The 25,323-nt window shown below is 47.2% G+C and overlaps 1 protein-coding gene across 6 annotated transcripts; it reads right to left on the bottom strand.

Annotated features, from left to right (window-relative positions):
- Positions 1 to 10,619: 10,619 nt before the first annotated feature.
- Positions 10,620 to 16,001, bottom strand: TMEM106C (transmembrane protein 106C). 6 transcript variants are annotated; one of them, XM_046014018.1, is made up of 8 exons: positions 15,919 to 16,001; positions 15,121 to 15,332; positions 14,152 to 14,215; positions 13,500 to 13,659; positions 13,268 to 13,408; positions 12,774 to 12,823; positions 12,232 to 12,285; positions 10,620 to 11,351 (listed from the first exon to the last, which is right to left on the bottom strand). In XM_046014018.1, the coding sequence occupies exons 2-8, from the start codon at positions 15,302 to 15,304 to the stop codon at positions 11,255 to 11,257; spliced, it is 750 nt and encodes a 249-aa protein (XP_045869974.1). In that variant the 5' UTR covers positions 15,305 to 15,332; positions 15,919 to 16,001; the 3' UTR covers positions 10,620 to 11,254. The 6 variants fall into 6 exon arrangements, with proteins under 6 accessions (XP_045869974.1, XP_045869970.1, XP_045869971.1 ...); XM_046014014.1 differs by having other exon boundaries at positions 15,841 to 15,992; XM_046014015.1 differs by having other exon boundaries at positions 15,800 to 15,921.
- Positions 16,002 to 25,323: the final 9,322 nt, after the last annotated feature.

The raw sequence follows: 25,323 nt of genomic DNA, 5'->3' as shown, positions 1-25,323 counted from the left end.
ATAGTACTGAAAGTCCTAGCCACAGCAATCAGACAAGAAAAAGAAAAGAAGGAGGAAGCAAGATGACAGAGGAGTAGGAGACTGAAATACCATTAGGTCCCAGGAGTTCAGCTAGATAGTTATCAAACCACTCCGAACACCTAAAAACTCAACAGGAGATAGAAGAGAAGAAGAGCAGCAATTTTAGGAACAGAAAATTGACCACTTTCTGAAAGGTAGGACGTGAGGAGAAGTGAATCCAAAGGGATGGGAAGATAGACTGTGGGGGGAGGGGCTGGCTCCCAGCAAGCAGTGGAGCAGCAGAGCACAAAATCAAAACTTTTAGAAGTCTGCTCCACTGAGGGATGTTGCTCCAGAGGCTAAGCAGGGGGGAGCCCTCATGGGGACAGTGTGGTCTCAGGACCCACAGGGTCACAGAAAGACCAGGGGTATCTAAACATGGCAGAGCTCCCAGGTATTTGAGCAGGAAAGTGGGCTACAGAGATGGAGCTCAGCAGTGGGATCTCAGGGTTAGCTTAAACCATGATCCAAGGCACAGTTGAGCCACTCCTCTTTAGTCAGGGACCCCACAATTGGCAGATCCAGGGAGACCCCCCATCCTCCTCCAGGAGGAGCAGCACGGGAGCATGTGGCCGGAATCTGCTGGGTGTAAAGACTCCAAATGAGGCTGTGCACCAGAAATAGAAACACTGAGTCACAGGCTGGGTGAGCACAGAGTGCTGCTGGAAACCAGGGTGATGGGAGGGATTGACTGCTTTTCTCTGAGGGCAGATTGAGGGGTGGGGCCCTGAGCTCTTGGCTCCTCTGGGTCAGAGATTGGGAGGCCACCATTTTCATTCCAGTCCTCCAGAGTTCTACGGAAAACAAAAGCTAGGGAACAAAAGCTGAGAGCAAACACAAGCAGATTACTTAGCCTGGCCCCTAGCAAGAGCAGTGCAATTCCACCTTGGGCAAAGACATTTGAGAATCACTGCAACAGGGCCCCTCCCCCAGAAGATCAACAAGAACATCCAGCCAAGACCAAGCTCACTGATCAAGGACAACAGCAAAACTCCAGAGCTAGGGGAAAGCAACACACAGAATTCATGGCTTTTCGCCCATGATCCTTTAATCTTGCAAAGTTAAATTATTTTTGTTTTATTTTTTTCTTATTCTTTTTTTTAAACTTTTCCTCTTTCCTCTTTTAACGTTTTTTTAACTATTTTATCTTATCAATACCTTTTTAAAGAAGTCTTTTTACATTTTCATTGTTATAGTCATATTTTATCCCTTCACTGTATTTAACCTTGTTTTTTCTAATAACTTTTGTTGTTGTTGTTCTTAATTTTTTTATTTATTTGAGAGAGAGAGAGACAGCGAGAGAGGGAACATGAGAGGGGGAGTGGGAGAAGGAGAAGCAGGCTTCCTGAGGAGCAGAGAGCCCGATGCAGGGCTTGATCCCAGGACCCTGGGATTATGACCTGAGCCAAAGGCAGAGGCTTAACATCTAAGCCACCCAGGTGCCCCTAACCTTTTTTTCTGTATACATATAGGTTTTTCTTCTTTAAAATTTTGGGATATAATTTCTTCTAATAGATCAAAATATACCCTAAATCTAGTGAATGACTTTGTTCTAGTCTCCAGCCTGATCACACTTTTTTTTCTTTTTCCAATCAACTTATCAATCCCTTTTTTAGAATATTTTTAAAATTTTCATCTTTACAGTCATATTCCATACCTTCATCGTGTTTACCTGTATTTTTGTATATATATAAGTTTTTCCATCTTTAAAATTTGGGGAGGTAGTTTCTCCTAAGAGACCAGAATACACCCAAAATCAAGTGGGTGGCTCTGTTCTATTCACCAGTCTAATATATACTTTTTTTAAAAGTTTTTTTATTTTTCCCCCTTTCTCCTCCCCCCAATTTCAGGTCTCTTCTGATTTGGTTAGTGTTATTTTTCTGGGGTCTTTGCCACCCTTTTAGTATTTTATTCTCTCATTCATCTATTCTTATCTAGATAATATGACAAGGCGGGAAAACTCACCACAAAAAAAAAGAACAAGAGGCAGTACTGACGGCGAGGGACCTAATCAACATGGACATCAGTAATATGTCAGAACTAGAGTTCAGAATGACGATTATCAAGGAGCTAGCTGGGCTCAAAAAAGGCATGGAAGATATTAGAGAATCCCTTTCTGGAGAAATAAAATCCCTTTTTGGAGAAATAAAAGAATTAAAATCTAACCAAGTTGAAATTAAAAAAGCTATTAATGAGGTGCAATCAAGAATGGAGGCTCTTACTGCAAGGATAAGAGGCAGAAGAGAGAATTAGAGATATAGAAGCCCAAATGACAGAGAATAAAGAAGCTGAGCAAAAGAGAGACAAACAACTACTAGATCATGAGGGGAGAATTCAAGAGATAAGTGATACCATAAGACGAAACAATATTAGAATAATTGGGATCCCAGAAGAAGAAAAAAGAGAGGGGCAGAAGGTATATTGGAGCAAATTATAGTACAGAATTTCCCTAATATGGCAAAGGGAACAAGCATCAAAATCCAGGAAGCACAGAGAAGCCCCCTCAAAAATCAATAAAAATAGGTCCAGACCCCATCACCTAATAGTAAAACTTACAGTCTTAGTGACAAAGATAAAATCCTGAAAGCAGCTCGGGACAAGAAGTCTGTAACATACAATGGTAGAAATATTACATTGGCAGCAGACTTATCCACAGAGACCTGGCAGGCTAGAAAGGACTGGCATGATATATTCAGAGCACTAAATGAGAAAAACATGCAGGCAAGAATACTATATCCAGCTAGTCTGTCACGAAAACAGAAGGACAGATAAAAAGCTTCCAGGACAAACAAAAATTAAAAGAATTTGCAAACACCAAAACAAAACAAAACAAAACAAAACAAAAAAACCACCAGCCATACAGGAAATATTGAAAGAGGTCCTCTAAGCAAACAAAGAGCCTAAAAGTAATAGGCCAGAAAGGAACAGAGACAATATACAGTTAACAATCACCTTACAGGCAATACAATGGCACTAAATTCATATCTTTCAATAATTACTCTGAATGTAAATGGGCTAAATGTGCCAATCAAAAGACCAAGGGTATCAGAATGGATAAAAAAAACAAGACCCATTGATATGCTGTCTGCCAGAAACTCATTTTATTTTTTTTAAAGATTTTATTTATTTATTTGACAGACAGAAATCACAAGTAGACAGAGGCAGGCAGAGAGAGGAGGAAGCAGGCTACCCATTGAGCAGACAGCCCGATGTGGGGCTTGATCCCAGGAACCTGGGATCAGGACCTGAGCTGAAGGCAGAGGCTTCAACCCACTGAGCCACCCAGGTGCTCCAAGAAACTCATTTTAGACCCAAAGACACTTCCAGATTTAAAGTGAGGTGGTGGAAAACAATTTACCATGCTAATGGACACCAAAAGAAAGCTGGGTTGGCAATCCTTATATCAGATAAATTAGATTTTAAGCCAAAGGCTATAACAAGAGATGAGGAAGGACACTATGTCATACTTAAAGTATCTGTCAAACAAGAAGATCTAACAATTTTTTTTTAAGATTTTATTTATTTATTTGACAGACAGAGATCACAAGTAGGCGAGTGGCAGGCAGAGAGAGAGAGAGAGAGAGAGAAGGAAGAAGGCTGCCCCCTGAGCAGAGAGCCTGATGCAGGGCTCAATCCTAGGACCCTGGGATCATTGCCTGAGCCGAAGGCAGAGGCTTTAACCCACTGAGCCACCCAGGTGCCCCAAGATCTAACAATTTTAAATATCCATGCCCCTAACATGGGAGCAGCCAATTAAGTAAACCAATTAATAACAAAATCAAAGAAACACTTTGACATTAATACAATAATAGTAGAGGACTTTAACGCCCCCCTCACTGAAATGGACAGGTCATCTAAGCAAAAGATCAACAAGGAAATAAAGGCTTTAAATGACACACTGGACCAGATGGACATCACAGATATATTCAGAACATTCCATCCCAAAGCAAGAGAATACACATTCTTCTCTAGTGCACATGGAACATTCTCCAGAATAGATCATAGCCTGGGTCACAAATCAGGTCTCAACTGGTACCAAAAGATTGGGATCATTCCCTGAATATTTTCAGACCACAATGCTCTGAAGCTAGAATTCAATCACAAAAGGAAAATTGGAAAGAAGTCAAATATATGGAGGCTAAAGAGCATCCTACTAAAGAATGAATGGGTCAACTAGGAAATTAAAGAAGAAGTGAAAAAATTCATGGAAACAAATGATAATGAAAACACAACTGTTCAAAATTGCGGGACCGAGCAAAGGCAGCCCTAAGAGGAAAATATATAGCGATACAAGCCTTTCTCAAAACACGAAGAAGGGTCTCAAATTCACAACCTAACCCTACACCTAAAGCAGCTGGAGAAAGAATAGCAAAGAAAGCCTAAACCCAGCAGGAGAAGAGAAATAATAAAGATCAGAGCAGAAATCAATGAAATAGAAACCAAAAAAACAATAGAACAAATCAACAAAACTAGGGGCTGGTTCTTTGAAAGAATTAGTAAGATTGATAAACCCCTGGCCAGACTTATCAAAAAGAAAAGAGAAAGGATCCAAATAAATAAAATCATGAATGAAAGAGGAGAGATCACAACCAACACCAAAGAAATACAAACAATTATAAGAACATATTATGAGTAACTATATGCCAGCAAATCTGACAATCTGGATGAAATTGATACATTCACATAAACTACCAAAACTAAACCAGGAAGAAATAGAAAACCTGAACAGACCCATAACCAGTAAGGAGATTGAAGCAGCCATCAAAAATCACCCAACAAACAAGAGCCCAGGGCCCGAAGGCTTCCCGGGGAATTTTACCAAACATTTATTTATTTATTTATTTTCCTACCAAACATTTAAAGAAGAATGAATACCTATTCTCCTGAAACTGTTCCAAAAAATAGAAATGGAAGGAAAACTTCCAAACTCATTTTATTAGGCCAGCATGACCTTGATCCTAAAACAAGACAAAGACTCCATCAAAAAGGAAAATTACAGACCAATATCCTTGAACACGGATGCAAAAATTCTCACCAAACTACTAGCCAGTTCGATCCAACAGTACATTAAAAGGATTATTCACCACAACCAAGTAGGATTTATTCCTGGGCTGCCACGTTGGTTCCACATCCATAAATCAATCAATGTGATAGAATACATTAATAAAATTAAGAATAAGAACCATATGATACTCTCAATAGATGCTGAAAAAGCATTTGACAAAGTACAGCATCCTTTCTTGATCAAAACTCTTCAAAGTGTAGGGATAGAGGGTCATACCTCAATATCATCAAAGCCATCTAGGAAAAACCCACAGCAAATATCATTCTCAATCAGGAAAAACTGAGAGCTTTTCCCCTAAGGTGTCAGGAACGTGCCAGGGATGTCCACTATCACCACTGCTATTCAACATAGTCCTAGAAGTCCTACCCTCGGCAAACAGACAATAAAAAGAAATAAAAGGTATCCGAATCAGCAAAGAAGAAACCATACTCTCACTCTTTGCAGATGATATACTTTATGTGGGAAACCCAAAAGACTCCACTCCAAAGCTGCTAGAACTCATAGAGGAATTCAGTAAAGTGTCAGGATATCAATACACAGAAATCAGTTGCATTTCTATACACCAACAGCAAGACAGAAGAAAGAGAAATTAAGGAGTTGATCCTATTTACAATTGCACCCAAAACCATAAAACACCTAGGAATAAACCTAACCAAAGAGGCAAAGAATCTATACTCAGAAAACTATAAAGTACTCATGAAAGAAATGGAGGAAAACACAAAGAAATGGAAGAATGTTCCATGCTCATGGATTGTAAGAACAAATATTGTGAAAATGTCTGTGCTACCTAAAGCAATCTACACACTTATTGCAATCCCTATCAAAATACCATCCATTTTTTTCAAAGAAATGGAACAAATAATCCTAAAACTTATATGGAACTAGAAAAGACCCCAAATAGCCAGAGGAATGTTGAAAAAGAAATCCAAAGTTGGTGGCATCACAATTCCAGAGTTCAAGCTCTATTACAAAGCTGTCATCATCAAAACAGTATGGTACTGGCACAAAAACAGACACATGGATCAATGGAACAGAATAGAGAGCCCAGAAATAGACCTTCAACTCTATGGTCAACTAATTTGTGACAAAGCAGGAAAGAATGTCCAATGGAAAAAAGACAGTCTTTTCAACAAATGATGTTGGAAAAGTTGGGACAGCCACATGCTGAAAAATGAAACTGGACCACTTCCTTACACCACACACAAAAATAGACTCCAAATGGATGAAGGACCTCAATGTGAGAAAGGAATCCATCAAAATCCTTGAGGAGAACACAGGCAACAAGCTCTTCGACCTCAGCTACAGCAACTTCTTCCTAGAAACATTGCCAAAGGCAAGGGAAGCAAGGGCAAAAATGAACTACTGGGACTTCATCAAGATCAAAAGCTTTTGCACAGCAAAGGAAACAGTCAACAAAACCAAGACAACTGACAGAATGGGAGAAGATATTCTCAAATGACATATTGGATAAGGGGCTAGTCTCCAAAATCTATAAAGAACTTATCAAACTCAACACTCAAAGAACAAATAATCTAATCAAGAAATGGGCAGAAGACATGAACAGATATTTCTGCAAAGACATCCCAGATGGCCAACAGACACATGAAAAAGTACTCCACATCACTTGGCATCAGGGAAATACAAATCAAAACCACAGAAAGACACCACCTTACACCAGTCAGAATGGCTAAAATTAACAAGTCAGGAAACAACAGATGTTGGCGAGGATATGGAGAAAAGGGAACCATCCTACACTGTTGGTGGGAATCAAGCTGGTGCAGCCACTCTGGCAAACAGTATGGAAGTTCCTCGAAAACTTGAAAATAGAGCTACCCTACGACCCAGCAATTGCACTACTGGGTATTTACTCCAAAGATATAAACATAGTGATCCGAAGGGGCATGTGCACCCAAATGTTTATAGCAGCAATGTCCACAATAGCCAAACTATGGAAAGAACCTAGATGTCCATCAACAGAGGAATGGATAAAAAAGAAGTGGTATATATACACAATGGAATACTATGCAGCCATCAAAAGAAATGAAATCTTGCCATTTGCAATGACGTGGATGGAACTAGAGGGTATTATGCTGAGCGAAATAAGTCAATCAGAGAAAGACAATTATCATATGATCTCCCTGATATGAGGAAGTTGAGAGGCAAAGTGGGGGATATGCAGGGTAGGGAAAGAAAAAAACTGAAACAAGATAGGATCAGGAGGGCGACAAACCATAAGAGACTCTTAATCTCACAAAACAAATTGAGGGTTGCTGGGGGGTTGGGGGGGTAGGGATAGGGTGGTTGGGTTATGGACATTGGGGAGGGTATGTGCTGTGAAATGTGTAAGCCTGATGATTCACAGACTTGTACCCCTGGGGCAAATAATACATTCTATGTTAGAAAAATAATTTTAAAAGAAAAAATAAAAATAAATGAGGCATTCATATTGGTAAGGAAGAAATTCAACTGTCACTATTTGCACATGACATGATACTATATACAGAAAACTAAACACCCCACCAAAAAATTACTAGAACTGATCAACAAATTCAGGTAAAATCACAGGATACAAAATCAATGTATAGACATCCATTACATTTCTTTTTTTTTTTTAAGATTTTATTTATTTGAGGGAGAGAGCAAGCGAGCAAGAGAGAGAGCATAAGCTAGGAGAGAGGCAGAAGGACAGGGAGGTGCAGACTCCCTGTTGAGCAGGGAGCCTGATGTGGGACTTGATCCCAGGACCTTGGGATCATGACCTGAGCTGAAGGCAGATGCTAAACCGACTGAGCCATCCAGGCACTCCACCACTGCATTTCTATACACTAATAATAAAGCAACAGAAAGTGAAATTAAGAAAACAATCTCATTTACAATCGCACCGAAAAATAAAATATCTAGCAATAAACTTAATCAAAGAGGTAAGAGAGCTATATTCTGAAAATTATAAAGCACTGACAAAAGAAATTGAAGAGAACACAAAGAAATGTAAAGATATGCCATGCATAGATTGGAAACACAGATACTGTTACAATGTCTTTACTACCCAAAGCAATCTACAGATTTAATGCAATCTCCATTAAAAACCAACAGCATTTTTCAAAGAACAAACAATCCTAAAATTTATATGGAGCCACAAAAGATCCCAAATAGCCAAAGTAATTCTGACAAAGCCAAGCCAAGCTGGAGGTATCACAATTCCAAACTTCAACTCATAAAAACTTGTAGAAATCAAATCAGTATAGTACGGGCACAATAACAGATAAAAAGATCAATGGAACAGAATAAAAAACCCAGAAAAAAGCCCACAAACATATGGTCAATTAATCTTTGACAAAAGGGGAAGGAATATCTAATGGGAAAAAGTCAGTCTCGTCAACAAACAGTGTTGGTAAAGCTGGTCAGCTACATGCAAAAGAATGAAACTGGGCCATTTTCTTAGACCATACACAAAAATAAACTCAAAATGGATTAAAGACCTAAATGTGAGACCTGAAACCATAATCATCCTAGAAGAGAGCATAAGCAGTAATTTCTCTGACATTGGCCTTAGCAACATTTCTCTAGATAGGTCTCCTGAGGCAAGACAAACAGAAGCAAAAGAAAACTATAGGGACTATATTAAAATAAAAAGCTTCTGCACAGTGAAGGAAACAATCAACAAAACTGAAAGACAACCTACAGAATGGGAGAAGATATTTGCAAATGGTATCTCTGATAAAGGGTTAATATCCAAAATATTTAAAGAACTGATACAACTCAACATCCGGAAAACAAATAATCCAATTTAAAAAATGGGCAGAAGACATGAATAGACATTTCCCCAAAGACGACGTCCTGATGGCCATCAGACACATGAGATGCTCAACATCACACATCATCAGGGAAATACAAATCAAAACTACAACAAGGTATCACCTCACACCTGACAGCATGGCTAACATCAAAAACCAAAGAAACAACATGTGTTGGCAAGGATGTGGAGGAAAAGGAACCCTCTTGCACTGTTGGTGGGAATGCAAACTGTAGCAGCCACGGTGGAAGACAGTATGAGGGTTCCTCAAAAATTAAAACTGGAACTACCATATGATCCGGTAATCACATGAGTGGGTACTTACCTCAAAGTACAAAAATACTAATTCAAAGGGATACAGCAGGTACTCAATAAACAGTTTTCTGGCTTGAGTAAGTAAACAAATAGAGATTTCCACCAGGTGACACAGAAGTAGTTTAGAACAAGAAAGATTAGAATACAGGCTAAGCCAGAAACTACAGAGATCTCTAGTAAAGCCTGACCTCTAAGAAACATATTCTCTCCAAATCTCAGTACACTAGAAAAACAACAGAGACAGCAATGACGCCCAAGCCAACCACTTGCCCTTCCATTTTGGTGCTGCTGACAGCAAATTATATGCATTTACTCAGTAATTGACAGATAGCATAATAAAATTGGGCGAACATCCCAAAGTGTCATTTGGGATGCCAGGGATATAAATAGGCATGAGAATTCATATAGCACTATGCAGTCAGATGTGCTTAAAAATTCTAAGTGCTCTCATTTGAATATCGTAGCCGAATTCCAAGGCACTATGTAGTAGAAATGTTACTGAGGCACACGGCCATAAAATGTGACTCAGAACGGAGTAACCCTTTCAAAATTACACGATAAATGGGCAAGAGGCCATCTGGGAAACGGGAAAACCAAAGAGAAGACATCTAACTGTGAACATCTTCGTGTGTTCAGGGCACGGTCCGTCTGGGACAGTGCTCTCAGAACTGGCGATGCGCTCCCATCCCCGCCCCACTGCACCCAACAGACATCACTATCCTGTCCAAACACACCGCTGAAGGATCCGCGAGAGTGAAGCTCAGCTTTCAACCCTCAGGTCTGGGTTACTCAGTTACGGTCATCATCAGCCAAAGAGTCATGAACTTTAACCGTTGTTGGAAGATTCAGAGTGCAAAAATCATGAGGCAAATATTGAGTAACAGGAATGGGAACAAAAACTAATACAGACTCCCTGCCTTCATCTGTTGCTTGTTAAGGAGCCCAGCTCAGCCAAGTTCTGACACCTAACTGCTCAAGCTACTCAACGGGATTCGCTGCTGTCATGGGGCTGTAGCCCACTCTCTGGGCGCCAAGAGGGTGGCCACCCATCAAGGAGCTTTCAGCCTCAGACCATGTCCTCTTAGCACTACCGCCCGTTGGTAGGGGAAGTTATTCCTCTGCAGGAAAGCAAGCTTCACTGGGCAGGCGTCTGCCCTACCTACAGAGCGAAGCGCTCTGTCCTGGGAGAGCAGGGGGGCAGCCTGTCACCATGGGGGCCAGATGGAGAGAGAAGCAAGGCTGCTGTGGCCAAGGGGAGCTCACAGGGACAGGGTAGTCAGGATCCTCTTCCTCCCTCCCATCCTGTGCTGACCCACTTAGCAGGCAACTATTCTAGTCCCCCCGAGGTGGCTCCTAAGACATCTAGGTAATCAGAGAAGACACAAATGAATCAAAAGCCGGGTTTATTTTTCTACCAAATCCTCAATCCATGTTCCAGCCAATGGATGAAGGGTAATCAAGCCTCACATAGACTCTTGGTAAAAACAATTGTAACTTTCTATAGGAAAAAGTTGTGGGTTTTGTTTTGAAGTTCCTAGGCATTTGTGAACAGGTGAAAAAATTTCCCCTATTAAACGGTCTGTGCTTTCTTAGGTATTCGAACGTTCTCACCCTGCTGCCTCTTCTGTACAGACGAGTGAGACCATTCTGCGGCTGCCCAACAGTCCAACCTTCGCATCACTCCACGGTCTGCTAACCTAGAACCACCGTAGGGTTTCAGTGCGTAATGCCCCAAGAACAGTTGAAAAGACTGGAATTCAATTCTTCAAACTTGCTCTGAGTGCCTACTATTTGCTGGGCACAGGCTAGGCACTGGGCAGTGATTCTGCTGGTTCTGAGAAACACAGGTAGCGCCACAGAGAGGACCTCTCCTCCCAAGTGGCAGGAGGATGTCTGCTGGGGATTAAGAGAAACAACTTCTCCTCTACTTCTACCACCTGGGGTAGGTATGAAACTCAGGCCCTGGGAACAGATGTTGTCTCTTCTGGCAGGTGCTGCCATGGAAGAACCAGAAGCAGTTTCTAAACAGCCGTGGAATTTGCTCCACAATCCACATAGTGATGTGTCTCCAAGGAGCTCTGGGTCATGTGGCCAATGTATGAAATCTTCACTGAAGTGCTGGGGGGGGGGAAGAAAACCAAGAAGAATAAATTCTGTTTTTGAGACAAAGTAAGAAAAATTGCCTAAATAACTTCTTGCAAGCTCAGGCAACAAAAACCATGGGCCCCAGATGCGTATCTTCATGGTTATGTAACCAGGAGACCAGAATTTCATACATTCACAGAAAGGCTATGTCACGAGGTGACTTTCTCAAGAAGCGATTCTAAACTCAGGACAATTTTACCGCACAGGAAACTTCTGGCATTTTCTGGAGCCATTCTGGGGTGTTACAACTGAGGGCGAGGGGAAGCAGCGACTGTTCCTGGCACTTAGCAGGCAGAGGCCCGGGATGCTATAAAATGTCTTGCTGTGCAAAGGACAGTTCCTGACAACAAAGCATTGTGAATTCTTTGCTGAGGCTGAGAAACCCTGTTCTAGACCCTCATACTTCACACGCCCAGAGCAGGTGCTTCTCATCTGTAGATTCCACGGTCAAGATTCTAGGCCAGACCCTGCAGACCCATGTCACAGGGTAATTTGTGTGGACAGAAAGCAAGCTGGCCAAATGCTCAGTCCTTATACCTTGAAAAGCTTTTCAATTCTTTACTAGTCTCATCAGGATTCTAAAGGGATCACAAAACGAGACCCAACTTCACGGAGAGAACTCTCTAGCTGCCAACTCCGAATCTGGAGATTTGTGATTTGGACCCTGCATCTAGAGGATACCCAAGGGTCTACTCTATCTGTGCCTGTAAGGCACTGGGTGTCCCCTCTTGGGTTAGCTGCCTCTGCCCTGTGGTTCGCACAGCACCTCCCGAGCAGAGGTGGTGACGTCACACAGCCTGATGGTCCGGACGCAAACACAAAGGCCAAGGGGACAGGGAGAAGGGCCACGTACCGCAAGAAGATCACTATATTGTGCACCAGGATATCGGGCAATGTGCAGAAGAAGCTACCGAACAGCAAACAGGGAGACAGTTTGGTTTTAAAGAAAAAAAAAAAAAGGAAAAGAGAAAAAAGAAAAGAAAAAGAATGATCAGAAGAGTGCTGAGTTTACATAGTCATCCCTACCTGGGGCCCCTGCCCTCCCCTTCCCTTCTGACCTAAGTGCTGCCAACACTCACTAGCTTGGAGTCCCCACAGTGTCCATGCACCCTTCCACATCATAATACTTTTTGGTTTTTTTTTTCAGACCCACCACAGAAATGCTGGAGCTTGGAGGTGTTTCCGGTGGCTTACCGTTCTCTTAGAAATTCCAGCACCTCAGTCATTTATCCAACAACACATTCTCCAAATAAACCTCAAGATGGCCAAAGCTTAGGGAATCCACAGGCCAAAGCCTGGGAGTTAAGGGAGGACTGGCCCCAATCAACGGAGTACACTCTGAATCCCCTTCATCCAGCAGAGAACACACATATAGAGAACAAACACTGTCCTTACTATACATAGGAAAATGGTCCTCCCATCTCAGCTTTCGCAGTAAAATTCACCTGAAAATAAGACACCAGCATCAGTCTGTGGCCAGGCAGGCCTGCCTGACACAGAACAGTACTATTACCAGCAATCCATAGACCTGGGAGCATTCTTCTATCACATATAAAATACTTTCCCAAGATGGTCCCTGACACAGACTGTGTCCCTCTAACAATGTCTGCAACCCCTTCCCTTCTGAGGGGCCAACGGACCTCAGACTGTAATACCTCCTCTTCTTGATTTGTAGCGAACTGTTTGCTCTTACAAATTCTTTTGTTCCCCTAACACTTAAATGCTGATTTTTCTCCTACTTTTTCATAATTACAGGGCATGTCAGATCCTCCTCACCAACCAGTTCCTACCAATGCAAATGGAACAGAAAGCAAAGTCATGAGGCTACAGCATCCCAGAGTCCCCTACTCCTCCTCCCTGACGCCCGTGGAGCAAGGAGAACAGCATACCAGTTGCTCGCTCCGAGGTGGAATGAGGGAGACGTTAGTGGTCACATATGTGCCAACCACTGTGTTCATGTACTGAACCTGGCTGGACAGACTGGTCACTGCCACTGAGTAGAAGTTGGAGTTCCTGATTTTCAGGGTGGCCTGCATCAGGGCAAGTGAGAAAACAAAGATGAATGTTCTGGGTCCAAAACTTGCAGGTGCACGATCTGGGAAGCAAAGCCCTACATCTTACCGTGATGGCAAGGATGACAAGGGAGTCCTGCTTATTAAATGTGACTTTCACCACTTTGATGCCGTCATCATCCACAAGGACCGAATGTGGAAACAGGAAGAAAACCACCAAGCCAGATGCCAGGAGACAGAGCAGGACAGATAGGAGGACGTACTGCTTGCTGGAATGACATAGCACATGACCGAATGGGCAGTCAGATATCAAGGTCCAGTTACTTAAGATAAAATGCAAAACCAGGAATGAGGGCAAGGGGAAAGTACAAAGAGCCAGGTACCACAAACCAGGGAGGAATGAGTGGAGTGGGGAGAAGTCTCTGAAAACCCATTTGAATGCTGTCATCTGGGGAGAGAAGCTTAAGAGAGGAGCTCTGAGGACAGAAACATCTCCTCACCTCCCATGATACTCCTATTCTCCAAAACCTTCCAAGTCAACTCTTTCACTTGGCCCTTAGAATGCTTCTAGTAGTTTCCATAACCCCAGAGTGTGATGGGGCAGAGATCTCTTGCTTGAGCACACAGTATTAAAGGAAATGGAGAATTTACAAGAATAGTTAATAAAAGTTTTCAAAAAGTTAGCTGGTGCTCATAAATATACGGGACAAGGCAAAGAAGGACAGAAGTAAGTATTGATAGGTGAGAGGCATGAAACTCACGTTCTCTGAGGGCGCAGTCTCTGATCACTGTGTGGGATCAAAGCCACCAACTCGTTTACTTGTTCTAGGAAAGAACCAAACAATTATTTTGGAACAAAAATAAATCCCACGCGCTGACGGTACTCTCCTTTATGTCGCACAGCAACCTGCCCCAACACATGCTTGCCTGGAATTAGACATTTCTGTGATACAGGTTTCACATTTTGGGCCCAAGGAACAAGGAACAAATCTAGAGAGTCTGCCACAAACTGCAAAACATTAATCTTACCAGGACAGTGACATGGAGGTTGAGCAATCTAGGTCCCTAGTATTCTAATATTACCCCATGACCCGGAGCTGCCGAATGGCCTTGGGGAAGTAATTGTTCCCTCCCTAGGCCACTGTCTGTCACTGTCTCCTCACATGTCACAGGAAGGCATGTCCTATAGTTTCTAGGGTTCTTACCAGCTGCAAACACCTGTGACTCTCCATCTAAACTGTTAAGGCTTTCTGAGGGCCAACTTAGTGACAGATGATCTTGTCCTTAGTGGACGTGCCACTCCTGAGCATGTGTTTTTCTCTCTCCACTTGAAGTATTTCCAGACCTTAGGCTGTTAATGATTTACTACCTGCTTCCTTGAAAAGAAGCTTCCAAGATGGTTCCCCTACAAAGCTGTGCCAGGCCTTACGAGTGAGAGCAATAAAGAGATGGGTCTGTCAACAGATCCCACAGCGTAAAGCAAACTGAATGTTCCAAAGCAAGGAAACAAAGAACAAAAGAGTGGAAGTAAAGAAGGGCTTTCAGATATAAAGAGGCCAACAGAAGTTGTGGAACCTACCCAAATTTATCAAGTCAGCTCAGTTGGCTCCTGTCCAGGGCACTGTCTCTGACTATGACAGTACTGCCTAGAAGCAAAGCTCTGCCTGGGAGATGGGAGAAGCCCTGTGCATACCTTGGGAATCCTTCCCATGATTACCAAAGCCTCTCACCTGTCGGAATGTAGCCTGTCCCCTGGCACGTGAGACAGGTGATGCTATCTCGACCGGTGAACTCCACATATGGGAACTGAGCGATGGCTTCTTCCTGCTCCCTGTCGGCCAGCAGATCCTCCCTGTTCTCTTTCTTTCGCTTGCAGTAAGAGGGGCGAGCAGAGGTGGAATGCTGGGACCCCATGGCCGGGATGTGCCACTTGTGTCATGTCCTAGGACATACAGAGGCAACCGAACGCAGGTTAGTGGCCCCACCGAGCCAGGAGAGAGGAAACTGCATCTTTGTCTGAGAAAAGTGAAAACACAAAAATGACCAAACTGCCCTCCGTGATTTCAAACACCTGCACGTTTTCTACCAGGATCATCATTTTGTAGCAATGCTCCCCACCTCCCTCCCACCTGCTACATAAAGCCAGAGGAAAAGCAGCCCCTCCGCCAACCTGCCCAGCTCCTCACAGCCCGGGGGACTCGGCGCACCCCAGTTCCCACCAGGTCCCAGCCTCGCCCCTTCCCGTCCACTATTTGCAAACTCTGTGCTCTCTCCCCGAGAAAACCTTCCGGGACAAACAACAAGCCCCAAATCAACAACAGGCCTTGGAGCTCCCCATCCCCCTCCACTCCCAGCCTCGGGAGGCGGGCTCAGGTCACGCCCCCTGACAGAGTGACACTCCGGGCCCACCAGAGTCGCCCAGGCGTGAGCGAACGCCGACGTCCCCAGACCTGCAGGGCGCCGACTCCTGGCAGCTCCTCTCCGGGCCGCACCCGCAGCTACCTGCCAGCTCCGGCAGGTTTACTTGCCTCTTCAGTCCTCGCAGCTGCCCGCACTCGCCGCGCACGCGCCGGAAGACCTGCCGCGCAGGGAAGGAGGTGGAGGGGGGGACGGGGTGGGGGAAACGCCGGCGTACGCTCGCGCATGCGCTCTTCGGAATTCAGCTGCAGAGGGCGGTGGAAAGCAGTTCCCGGAGCAGCCTGGGGGAGTGAGGGCGGACTGGGAGAGAGGGCAACGCTCGGCTTCCTCAGAAAGGCTGGGAAGTGCCTGAGTCAAGTATTCTGAGGCGCGTTGCCTCTGCCTGGGGACGAGGAAGGAGCCCGCGGCTGCCAAAGCCATTCTTAACTGCTGTTTGAGCACAGTGGCAGTGTGGTCGCTGAGGGTGTAAAGATGCTCTAGAAGATATAGAAACTGCTCTTCTGCTGCTTTTAGGCGTCGCCTTCGCTAGTCGTCCACACACACGAAGGCATGCACGGAAGGGGTTAGAGAACACTTTTAAAAGGGTGGGTTTACCCTGCTTGTGCTCTCTTTCTCTCTCTCTTTGTCAAATAAATAAATAAAATCTTTTTAAAAATAAAAAATAAAAGGGTGGGTTTCTTTGTACGGACTACCAGGGTAAGCTTGGGCTGCAGCAGATGGCACACAGTATGCAGGTGATATTGCTTAAGATGATGCTGGAGAGAGGAGAGATTCTGAATTGAGCGGCAATGGGGAGTGAAGCTGGCGACCTCCGAGGTCCGCCACCTCTGTATCTCTCTCCTCATTTTGTGGGGAAGGCTGCGAGCTCCTGTTGTCTAGCCCCCTACCCAACTGCTGGTCACAGCCAGTCCACTGAGCCTTTAGAGTAAGAAGAGCTGAAAAAGACACAGTGAATGACACTTGTGAAAGACCATAAGGCCAACTTTACTAAAGGGGGCCATAGCAATGGGTATTAAGGACGGACACAATTCGGACTTGCTGTGGGGGGAAGGGACTGGGCACAGCTCTGACTACAACATGGGCAAGTGTGAATTCAGAGCCAAGGAGCAGAGTGGGGGTCAGCGCATGGAAAATTACTAAGAGGAAACTTCAAGGGTGAGAAGAATTCTGGCTAAACTGACCTGACAGGATTCTTGCTGAAGACAGGCCAGAGTGATCAGACATCACCTGGAGGATGGTGGAATGATCAGGTATCCAGAGTTGGGAGTTCTTGCTAAAACTGGATTCTGCAACAAGCACACAGATGGGCCTATGAGAAGTTTTAGGAACCTGACTAAAGTTTGGTCAAGCAAAGAATGTTTATCATTATCTGTTCCTCTTTTTTTACCTCCCAGCCTGTACCTTCTCTTTCCTGAAATCTGGTCTTCACCTCTCTCTTTGCAAGCTCTATACTAACTTATATTCTTTATTTATACAAATCTTATTTTGTTTGGGACAACAATATTCTCAGTTAAAAATATATTTCTCTGGGGGCGCCTGGGTGGCTCAGTGGATTAAGCCGCTGCCTTCGGCTCAGGTCATGATCTCAGGGTCCTGGGATCGAGCCCCACATCGGGCTCTCTGCTCCACAGGGAGCCTGCTTCCTCCTCTCTCTCTGCCTGCCTCTCTGCCTACTTGTGATCTCTCTCTGTCAAATAAATAAATAAAATCTTTAAAATATATATATATATATTTCTCTGCCTTTCTTGCCATGTGACTCAGTTTGAACCAATGAGATATAAGCAGAGGTTGTGTGGCGCTCTCTGGAAAGCTCCTTAAAAGGGGCAGAGACTTAACTGGTCCTTCGAAGGTCCTCTTCCTGTCTGTAATTTGGACTTGATGTTGGAGAGAGGGCAGCCATCTTGTGACCACAAGGCAAGAAATGCATGTTACAGGAGGCTGGGTAGGAGCATACAAGAAGCCTCGGTCCCTGTGGCATTTGGAGCCACATTCAGGCCCTGGACTACCTATCTCATGACTTCTTATTACATGATAAAAATAAGCACCCCCCACCAAAATTGTGTTTTGTGGCGTGTCTCTCACTGTGGGATTTAATCTTAAAAGATACAGACACAGACCTAGCTAAAGGTAAAGCCTGTGATGGCTTTAATCACACACTACAGAGGCCATACTTAGGTTTCTATCCTCTTCTAACATCTGCCCTTAGTAGGAGGGAGGCCTCTTTCCTGTGTGAGTCCTTTCTTCCAAGTTCAGCTTTCTTGTCTGAGGACCCACTTATGATAGGGAATTTACCTGGGGAATCTGGGGAATGAGCCCACCCTCTTGTCACTCGGTGTTGCCTCACCGTGAGGCCTCTGTTGAAACCCTGCCAAGGACTGATGTCCACACTACAGATGGACATTACAGAAGGTCCCCACTGTCCCAGGAGCAGGGACACTGAAGAGGCAGCAGCCTGATTTACACCAGCTTAAGAGAAGGGGGAGACCAGAGGAAGATGGAGGGCTGTTGATGCTTCAAAAAGAGAAGGGAATGGGCCAAGCACTTGGGCCTGTGGTGAGGGTAGAAAGGACTTTGGGTGGGTAGGGTCTGTGAAGGGGTCCTGGGGACCTAATCAGCAGAACCCCTGAGACTTTCTCACAGTCAGCTTCCAAAGTGGGTCTGGTACAGATAGACTATGCTCTCCATTGTGGCTCTCATATCTCCTTGTCTCCCCAGCACCCAGCTCAACACCTGCATAGTAGGCCGTCAGGAAATGTTTGCAGAATGGCTCAGCCTGAAGGCTGACCAGCACAGCCTGAGGGAGTAATCCCAGCATCTGCCCGCCCGTGCCATCCGGGAGGCGGTTTTAATTGAGCAGCACATTCCTGAGGAGACACCCATCACTTCTCACCTTTGCCTGCCTTCCAGCTTTGTCTCACCATCCTGGTTATGAGCAGTGAGGTTACTGCAGACATGAGCTCACTGGGGCGCTCTGGGTGGGCCAGGGCAGAGCAGGGCCAGCTGGGATCCCTGCATGCCCAGCCTCTTCCATGTCTCCATGTGCTCTAGGTAGCCCTGGCCGCCCATGCCGAGAGCAGGAGAGGCCCCAAGGGAGAGGGGGAGGCAGGGGACGGGCTCTGCTCTGCTCCGAATGCCCCCCCCCCCGACACCCTGGGCCAGGACCGTACCGGGGAGCCTCCCTCTGCACTGACCCAGAGGCTGAGGGTATAGAGCTGGGAGCGCTTCATTCTTCTTCCTTTTGGTGGGTCTTCATTCTGTTCCCTTTATTCCACACACAAGTGGGCTTGCTTGAAGTTAAGGTATGTGAAAGAGTCGGCATTTGCTTCTCTGAGCCCAGGAAGCAGGCCACCACCATGTCACGCTCTCTCATCCTTGTACAGTGTGCCACAGGCCTCTGGTTTGGGGGATGTGACTGCTTGCCTGGGCTGCCAGAGCTGGTGCCCAGGGACCAGCAGGCCTGAGGCATAGTGCAGCCATTCCCTACGGCGGTGCCAGGGCCAGGGTCTCAAATCCTCACAGACCCTCCAGCAAGCTCCCTTTCCCGCATCTCTTCCTGCTCTCCCCATGGTTCCCCCCTCTCCTCAGTGGCACTTCAAGAATACCCGGTGTCATCTCTCCAGTGAGCTGAGCCCTTGAATAAAGAGAGTGGAGGGCATTTGCTTAAAACAATCCTTTAAGAACGATTTCCACCCCACAGACATCAAAGAAACCCAAAGGACCGTTATCTCTTTGGAAGGCAGGACTGTCATACAGGGAAAACCAAAACACAAGCTAACATCTTAAAACAAACACCAGAACCAGATTCTCTTGTAGGGGGACTTGCAGACTGAGGAGACAAATTCCTGGCCCCCGAACACTGGTAACAGCTATCCCCAGGGCCCGCGTACTGGCTGTGGGAGCCTTTGGCCTTAGTAAATGCCAAGAGCCCCTCCGCCGCTGACAGCCTCCGAGGAACACACACGGTGAGTCACACCTGTGTGTCCGCTATACACACGTGATATACCCCATGCGGCTTCCACCCCTACAGGACTTGTCGCCCCTGGGCACCCCCGCCTGGAAGTTCCGGACCTCCTGAATGGGAACTGTGTAGGGAGCTGACACCCGCAGTCCAGGTGTGGGAGGAAGTTGCCTAGGCTGGGGAACTGGGGAAGCCAAGGGTGGGCATGCTGGATTTGAACTCCTCAGTGAGTGTTGGATGGAACCTGAGCAGGAGTCGGCCAGTCTTCCCCGTCAACCTCCCCCAGCACTGCCTCTCTCCCCGCCTGTGTGAGCCTTGGGGACAAACCTTGTGGCCAAACAGATCCACACCTGGCTGTTGTCAGAAACTGCAGTTAAGCTCTTATCTGCGTGCGCAGCTGTGCTGAGCATTGTTGGCTCCGCCCCCAGTAGCCTCTGTCTGAGACCCACCGCACCCATGGAAGAGGGACAAGCTGTGAATGAGGGGATGCCCCGTGCAAAGCAGGCAGTGAAAACTGTGGGTGAGGAGTGAGGGAGCCACAGGGCAGAGCCTGAGGACAGACGGTAGAGGTGAGCTTCAAGAGGATTTGAGAAAAACAAAAGCCACACTCAAAAGCCACCCAACCCGAAAGTCAACTGTCCGAAAGAGCTCTTGGCGTCTTCTCCTCTCCACCTACAGTCAGGCCTTGTCCCATCTTTTGCCGAGGCAATATAACAGCCTTCTTAATAGGTTTCCCAGCTTAAAAAAAAGAAATAGTTCCCTGAGTATCTGTTACGTGTCAGGCACTGTAGTAGGCACTAGCTTCACGTTTAGTTCTCTCAACAACTCTGCAGACTAGGTACCAACACCCCCATTTAATAGACGGATCCTCCGTGGCTCAGAGAGGTGAAGCATCCTGCTCAGTGTCACACAGCTGGAATACGAACACCACTCCATCTCCGGTCACCTGCCCTTCCGGCTCTTCCTCCATGCTCCATTGAGGGAGTGGTCTAGTCTTACAGTCCTTTAATAAAATGCAAATGGAAATCCTATCACTCTGCTTCTTAAAACCTTCAGAGGCTCCTCACAGGCTTCAGGAAAAGATCCAAACCCCTTCCAAAGCTTGCAAGGCCCTTTCCACTCTCCTGCTGCTTTCTTCCCGCTCACCACACACTCCAACCACAGAAGACTATTTGCAACTCCCTAAACACGCTGGCTGTGTATGTGCTTGCTCATTCTGTCCTCTCTGTGTAGGACATTCTTTTCTCCCTGCCCCACCCCACTCCACGCCCCATTTCCTGCACCCAGAGAGATCCTACACAGCCATGCAAGCCTCGCCCAGATGCCACTCAGCAGTCTTCCGGCACATGATCTCCTGCCATCCCAATCCCTGTACACATGCCCCTCAACATCAGTGCGGCGCCGTCCCACCAGGCCGCTGGACTCGTCTCCAGCCCCTGGGCTCTCCCCGCTATATGGTAACTGTCTTCTGAACCAGGGTGGATGTCCTGTTAAACTGCAAACTCCCCAAGGGCAGGGATGGTGTCCCTGGAGCCTAGAAGAAAGCCTGGCAGAGAGTAGGAGCTCCCTGAATATTTTGTTGAGTGAGTTGGATGAATGAGTGGGGTGGGGAGCACCTTAGGGCAGGGACAGTGTCATAGTCATGTGTCCTCATCTCATGGCACGTGCTTGGTACCCAGTGGCCGTGCAGTCATGGTGAATGACTAGAGGCAGAAGGAGAGAGGACAGAGGGCAGCAGAGGAGAGGGAAAGCTGGGCTTATGTGGCAGTACAGGCCCGTGCACAGCTCTGTTCCTTCCGCCAGGGGGCGCGGGAGGCCCAGCACCTGAGGCCTCCACCCGGGGAAGTTCTCTTCTCCTTGAGGCTCAGCCTTAAAACCTGCAGAGGTTTGGGATTGTTCCCCTCCACAGAAGGGTCCAAGAGGCGGTCAGCTTCTAAAGGAAGGAGCCCACCAAAGCTGGATTACTGTAGCAGCAGGCCTGGGACTTGCTGGCCAGCCCTTGCCTGGCGGAACAGGAAGTAGCCCGCTCCTGCGATCTGGAGGCGCCCGGGGGCAGCCCATCCTGGAACAGTTAGGGACCTGCAGCTGGCGGCTATGGTCAGGGCCTAACTGGTTCAGACCTGGGAATGGGCTCAGAGGCCCTCACATCATAGGGGTGGAGGCAGCTAGTCTGCACAAATTCCTGAACACTAGCAACTTGTTAGAACTCACAGATCTGTCTCCTGCCTCTACCTCATGCCAGTCAAGGCCAACCCAATCTTTCAGGGAGTCCAGGCCCTGGGAGACAGTGACAAACAAGACATAGTCCCTGCCCTCTAGGTGCTCCCCCATCCTCCTTGGAAACCCTGCACCTGCCTCCTTCCAGTGGCTTCTGGAGCCAGATGGCTGCATGGGAATCCTGGCTCAGCCTCTCCCTGCTCCGTGACCTTGGGCACTGGCCTCAACCCCTTCTGTGCCTCAGGTTCCTCATGAGTAACATTGTTAAAATGATGGAATAAGTTATTCCCTGACAGCCTCTCAGGAGAGTGCCTGTCAGGTAGTAAGCGTTCAATAAATCAGAGCCATCATCAAGATTATGATGCCCTATCCACTGGCCCTCAGAAGCTTACAGTTGAAGGCACACTGGAGAGTAGCTAGACCAGTGTCCTGGCAGTATTGTCACCATCTTTGCCTTAGCTTTGAGCATCCCCCCAGCTGGTCATTCCAAGTCCATAGGTGTGGAGAAGAGGACCCAGTAGGACTCAGAGGACTCTCAGCTCATGGGACTTTTGGATCTGAAAGGGAGCATACCAGACAGACCCAGGGAGAGAACTGAGGCCCAGAGATGCCAAGTGACCATAAAGGTCGCAGAGACAAGTAGAGGCAGGGCAGGGAGAAGAATCTGGTCCAATGACCCACCATCCTAGCTCTTGGGGTCTTTGGGCCACACGGCTGTGTGGTCACTCTAGTGGGCCATCCATCCCGACCAAGATAGCTTGGTGATTTTTGTCTAAATTAAATGACCCCAAACATTTGTATAAAAAAGAGTTTTTGAGTATTCTTGTTTTGTCTTTCAGCCCTCCTTACGGGCAAGGGGACAATACAAAGAGTGAGAGTGAGAGAACTGGGCGGGTAAGGGAGGTATCAGAGGTGAGAGGCAGCCACGGGTGCTGGAGAGATGGACCATGAATCCGGATCACTGTCCACAATGGCGGCCTGGCATCCCTCTCCTCTCAGTACTGGGCTGCTGTGAGAACAGCCTCTTGCACGATGGGCGCCACACTTTAGGAGCTGGGCCTCTTGGATCCTGTTTCTGCGTCTGCTCCTGCCTCCGCTTTCTCTGCTCTTAGGGTTGTGGCCCTGCCACTGAGCTTAGTCCCTCAATCCCCGTTCTCCTTCCAGAAGGAACATATGTTATTTCCTCCACGAAGCACTTCTGTCCTGACCCCCTGTCAGGGACCATCTCATGTTAATTTGTTTATACTTCTCTCCCCTTGTGTGATCCTGGAGAGGCAGCCTAGCCCTCAGTGACTGAGAGCTTGGAATCTGGAACCCCCTGGGCATAGAGCCCGATGGCTATACCGGTTGTATGGTGGTGTGTGAGTTCCTTAACTTCTGCGTGCCTCAGTCTGCTCCTCTGTGAGATGGGGAGAACAATAGTACCTTCCTCACAGGATTGATAAGGCTTTGAGTGAGTGGATGCATGTGAAGTGCTCAGACCAGCACCTTGTGGGTAGGAAATCCTGTCTCAGTGGAGGCTGTTGTCATTGGTATGCTCCTGGTTGATGCCCTACCTTCTCCTTAAGCCCACAGCTCCTTGAGGGGAGGGTCCCCCTCTTTTACTTAAGCCAATTTGTGTCACCCCCCACAGTGGGTCCTTGCAGACTATTTGTGGAGCAATGATGGGATCCGAATGCCCTCTCCGTGGTCTGCCACCGGGTCCCCTGCAGAGCAAGGTTGTCTCCGTGGCTGGGGCCCTTCCTCTCACAGCCCCGCCCCAACTCCGGCAACTTTCCCTGGCAGCTCCCACATTCCCCACTAACTTTAGGGTTGGTTTCCAGCTGTGGTTGGATTTTTCTGTTTGAAAAAATATTTTAAGCAGCTGGTGGGGAAGGGGTGGAGAGGCGGGAAAAGAATAATAAATAAACTAGTGAAAGGAAGATTGTCTAAGTGACTTGAAGCTGCCACTGTCCACAGCTCAGTCTCCAGGTCATGCCAAGGGCTGGGGAGCTATCAGGTGACTGGGGATACGAGGGGACACTCTGGTGGCTCCCCAGGCTGAGGAGAGAGCCTCACTGCCACTCACAAGCATCTCTTGCGTCGGCTTTCGCTTTATGGCTCGCGTGAACTCTGAAGATGCAAGAAGTAAACAGACAGAAAGAGTTGCTCTGCAGCAGGCAGGATTGAGGTTAGACACTGGAAAGAACTTACTATCAGCACCTATCCCTGAAACCCGCCTTTATTTCACCCAAGACCTGTTTTTCTCCAGAGCTCGACTTCCTTCTCAGCCTTGATGACACAATATCTCAGAGAGCCCCCCGTTCCCTCAGGGGCTTCTCATTCCCCCAACAACACCCCGTGCTCCTCAACTTCCGAGAGAAGTGCCATCCTCCCGCAACTCCAGCTTCATCGGCGGCCTCTTCCCTGTCCAATCTCCTCTGCCTCTGGGGCCTGCGGGCTTTTTCCAAAACCCTCACCTTAGTTACCTCCCCACTGAGGGGTGAGGCCTCAGCCAGAGACCACCTTCCCAGCTGGCAGAGGCCCAGGTCAAGGGCCAGGAGCAGGGGCCATGGGCTGCCCCCCACACGGATGGAAGTTTTGCGCTGCCCCTGTGCTGGCCGGGGAGGATTGCTGAGACAGAGACCCACAGAAATTCAGGGATTCAGGCAGAGAAAGTAAATCGTAGAGTAGAACAGAAGCCAAGTCAGAAAGAGACAGAGAGCAAGTCAGAGGTGGGGGTAGGGAACTGACAGCCACTAGGCAGTGGCCCTGGCCAGACCCACATGGAAATTCCTGTGGCCTCTGATGGCAGGGTGGGCTCAGCCCTAAGGGATGCCTGGTGCCATTGGGTGTGTGTATGGGGGCAGAGCATGGGGTCTCAGGCCTGGGTGGGCAGGGAGGTCCTGACCCCCACACCAGGTCCTCCTGAGGGCTCCCTCCACTGGAGTCACAGCCCGTAAGGACAGTGATGCCCCTGTACAGACTGGGCTCTGGAGCCTTGAGGAGCTATTGCGGGAGGAGCAGATTGCCTTGCAGTCTTGGGAGCGAGGAGCAGGAGTAGGAGAGGCTGGGAATTGGGTGCGGGCGGGGAGGCTAACTTTTCAGCGAGAGCAGGAAATGGCTGGGCCTGAGGACCAAGGAAGTGACCGGGCTGTTGAGGAGTACAGGGTGGTGGGCGGGGGTGGAGAGTAGGCAGTCTGGGTTTCAGAGCACTTGGCTCTTTGCGGAGTGAGGATTACTCTGGCCAGGAAGTCTGGGTGGGAGGATGTGCCCACAGTGCTCAGCAGTCCGCAGGGGCGAGGTCCCATGGGGAAGAGCCGGCTCAGGACTGTGAGTGGAGTGACAGCTGTCTTCGCGG

The sequence above is a fragment of the Meles meles genome, chromosome 7 (assembly GCF_922984935.1).
Source record: "Meles meles chromosome 7, mMelMel3.1 paternal haplotype, whole genome shotgun sequence".
Taxonomy (NCBI): Eukaryota; Metazoa; Chordata; class Mammalia; order Carnivora; family Mustelidae; genus Meles; species Meles meles.
The sequence above is the reverse complement of the archived record's forward strand: the minus strand, read 5'-3'. Positions and strand labels throughout refer to the sequence as shown.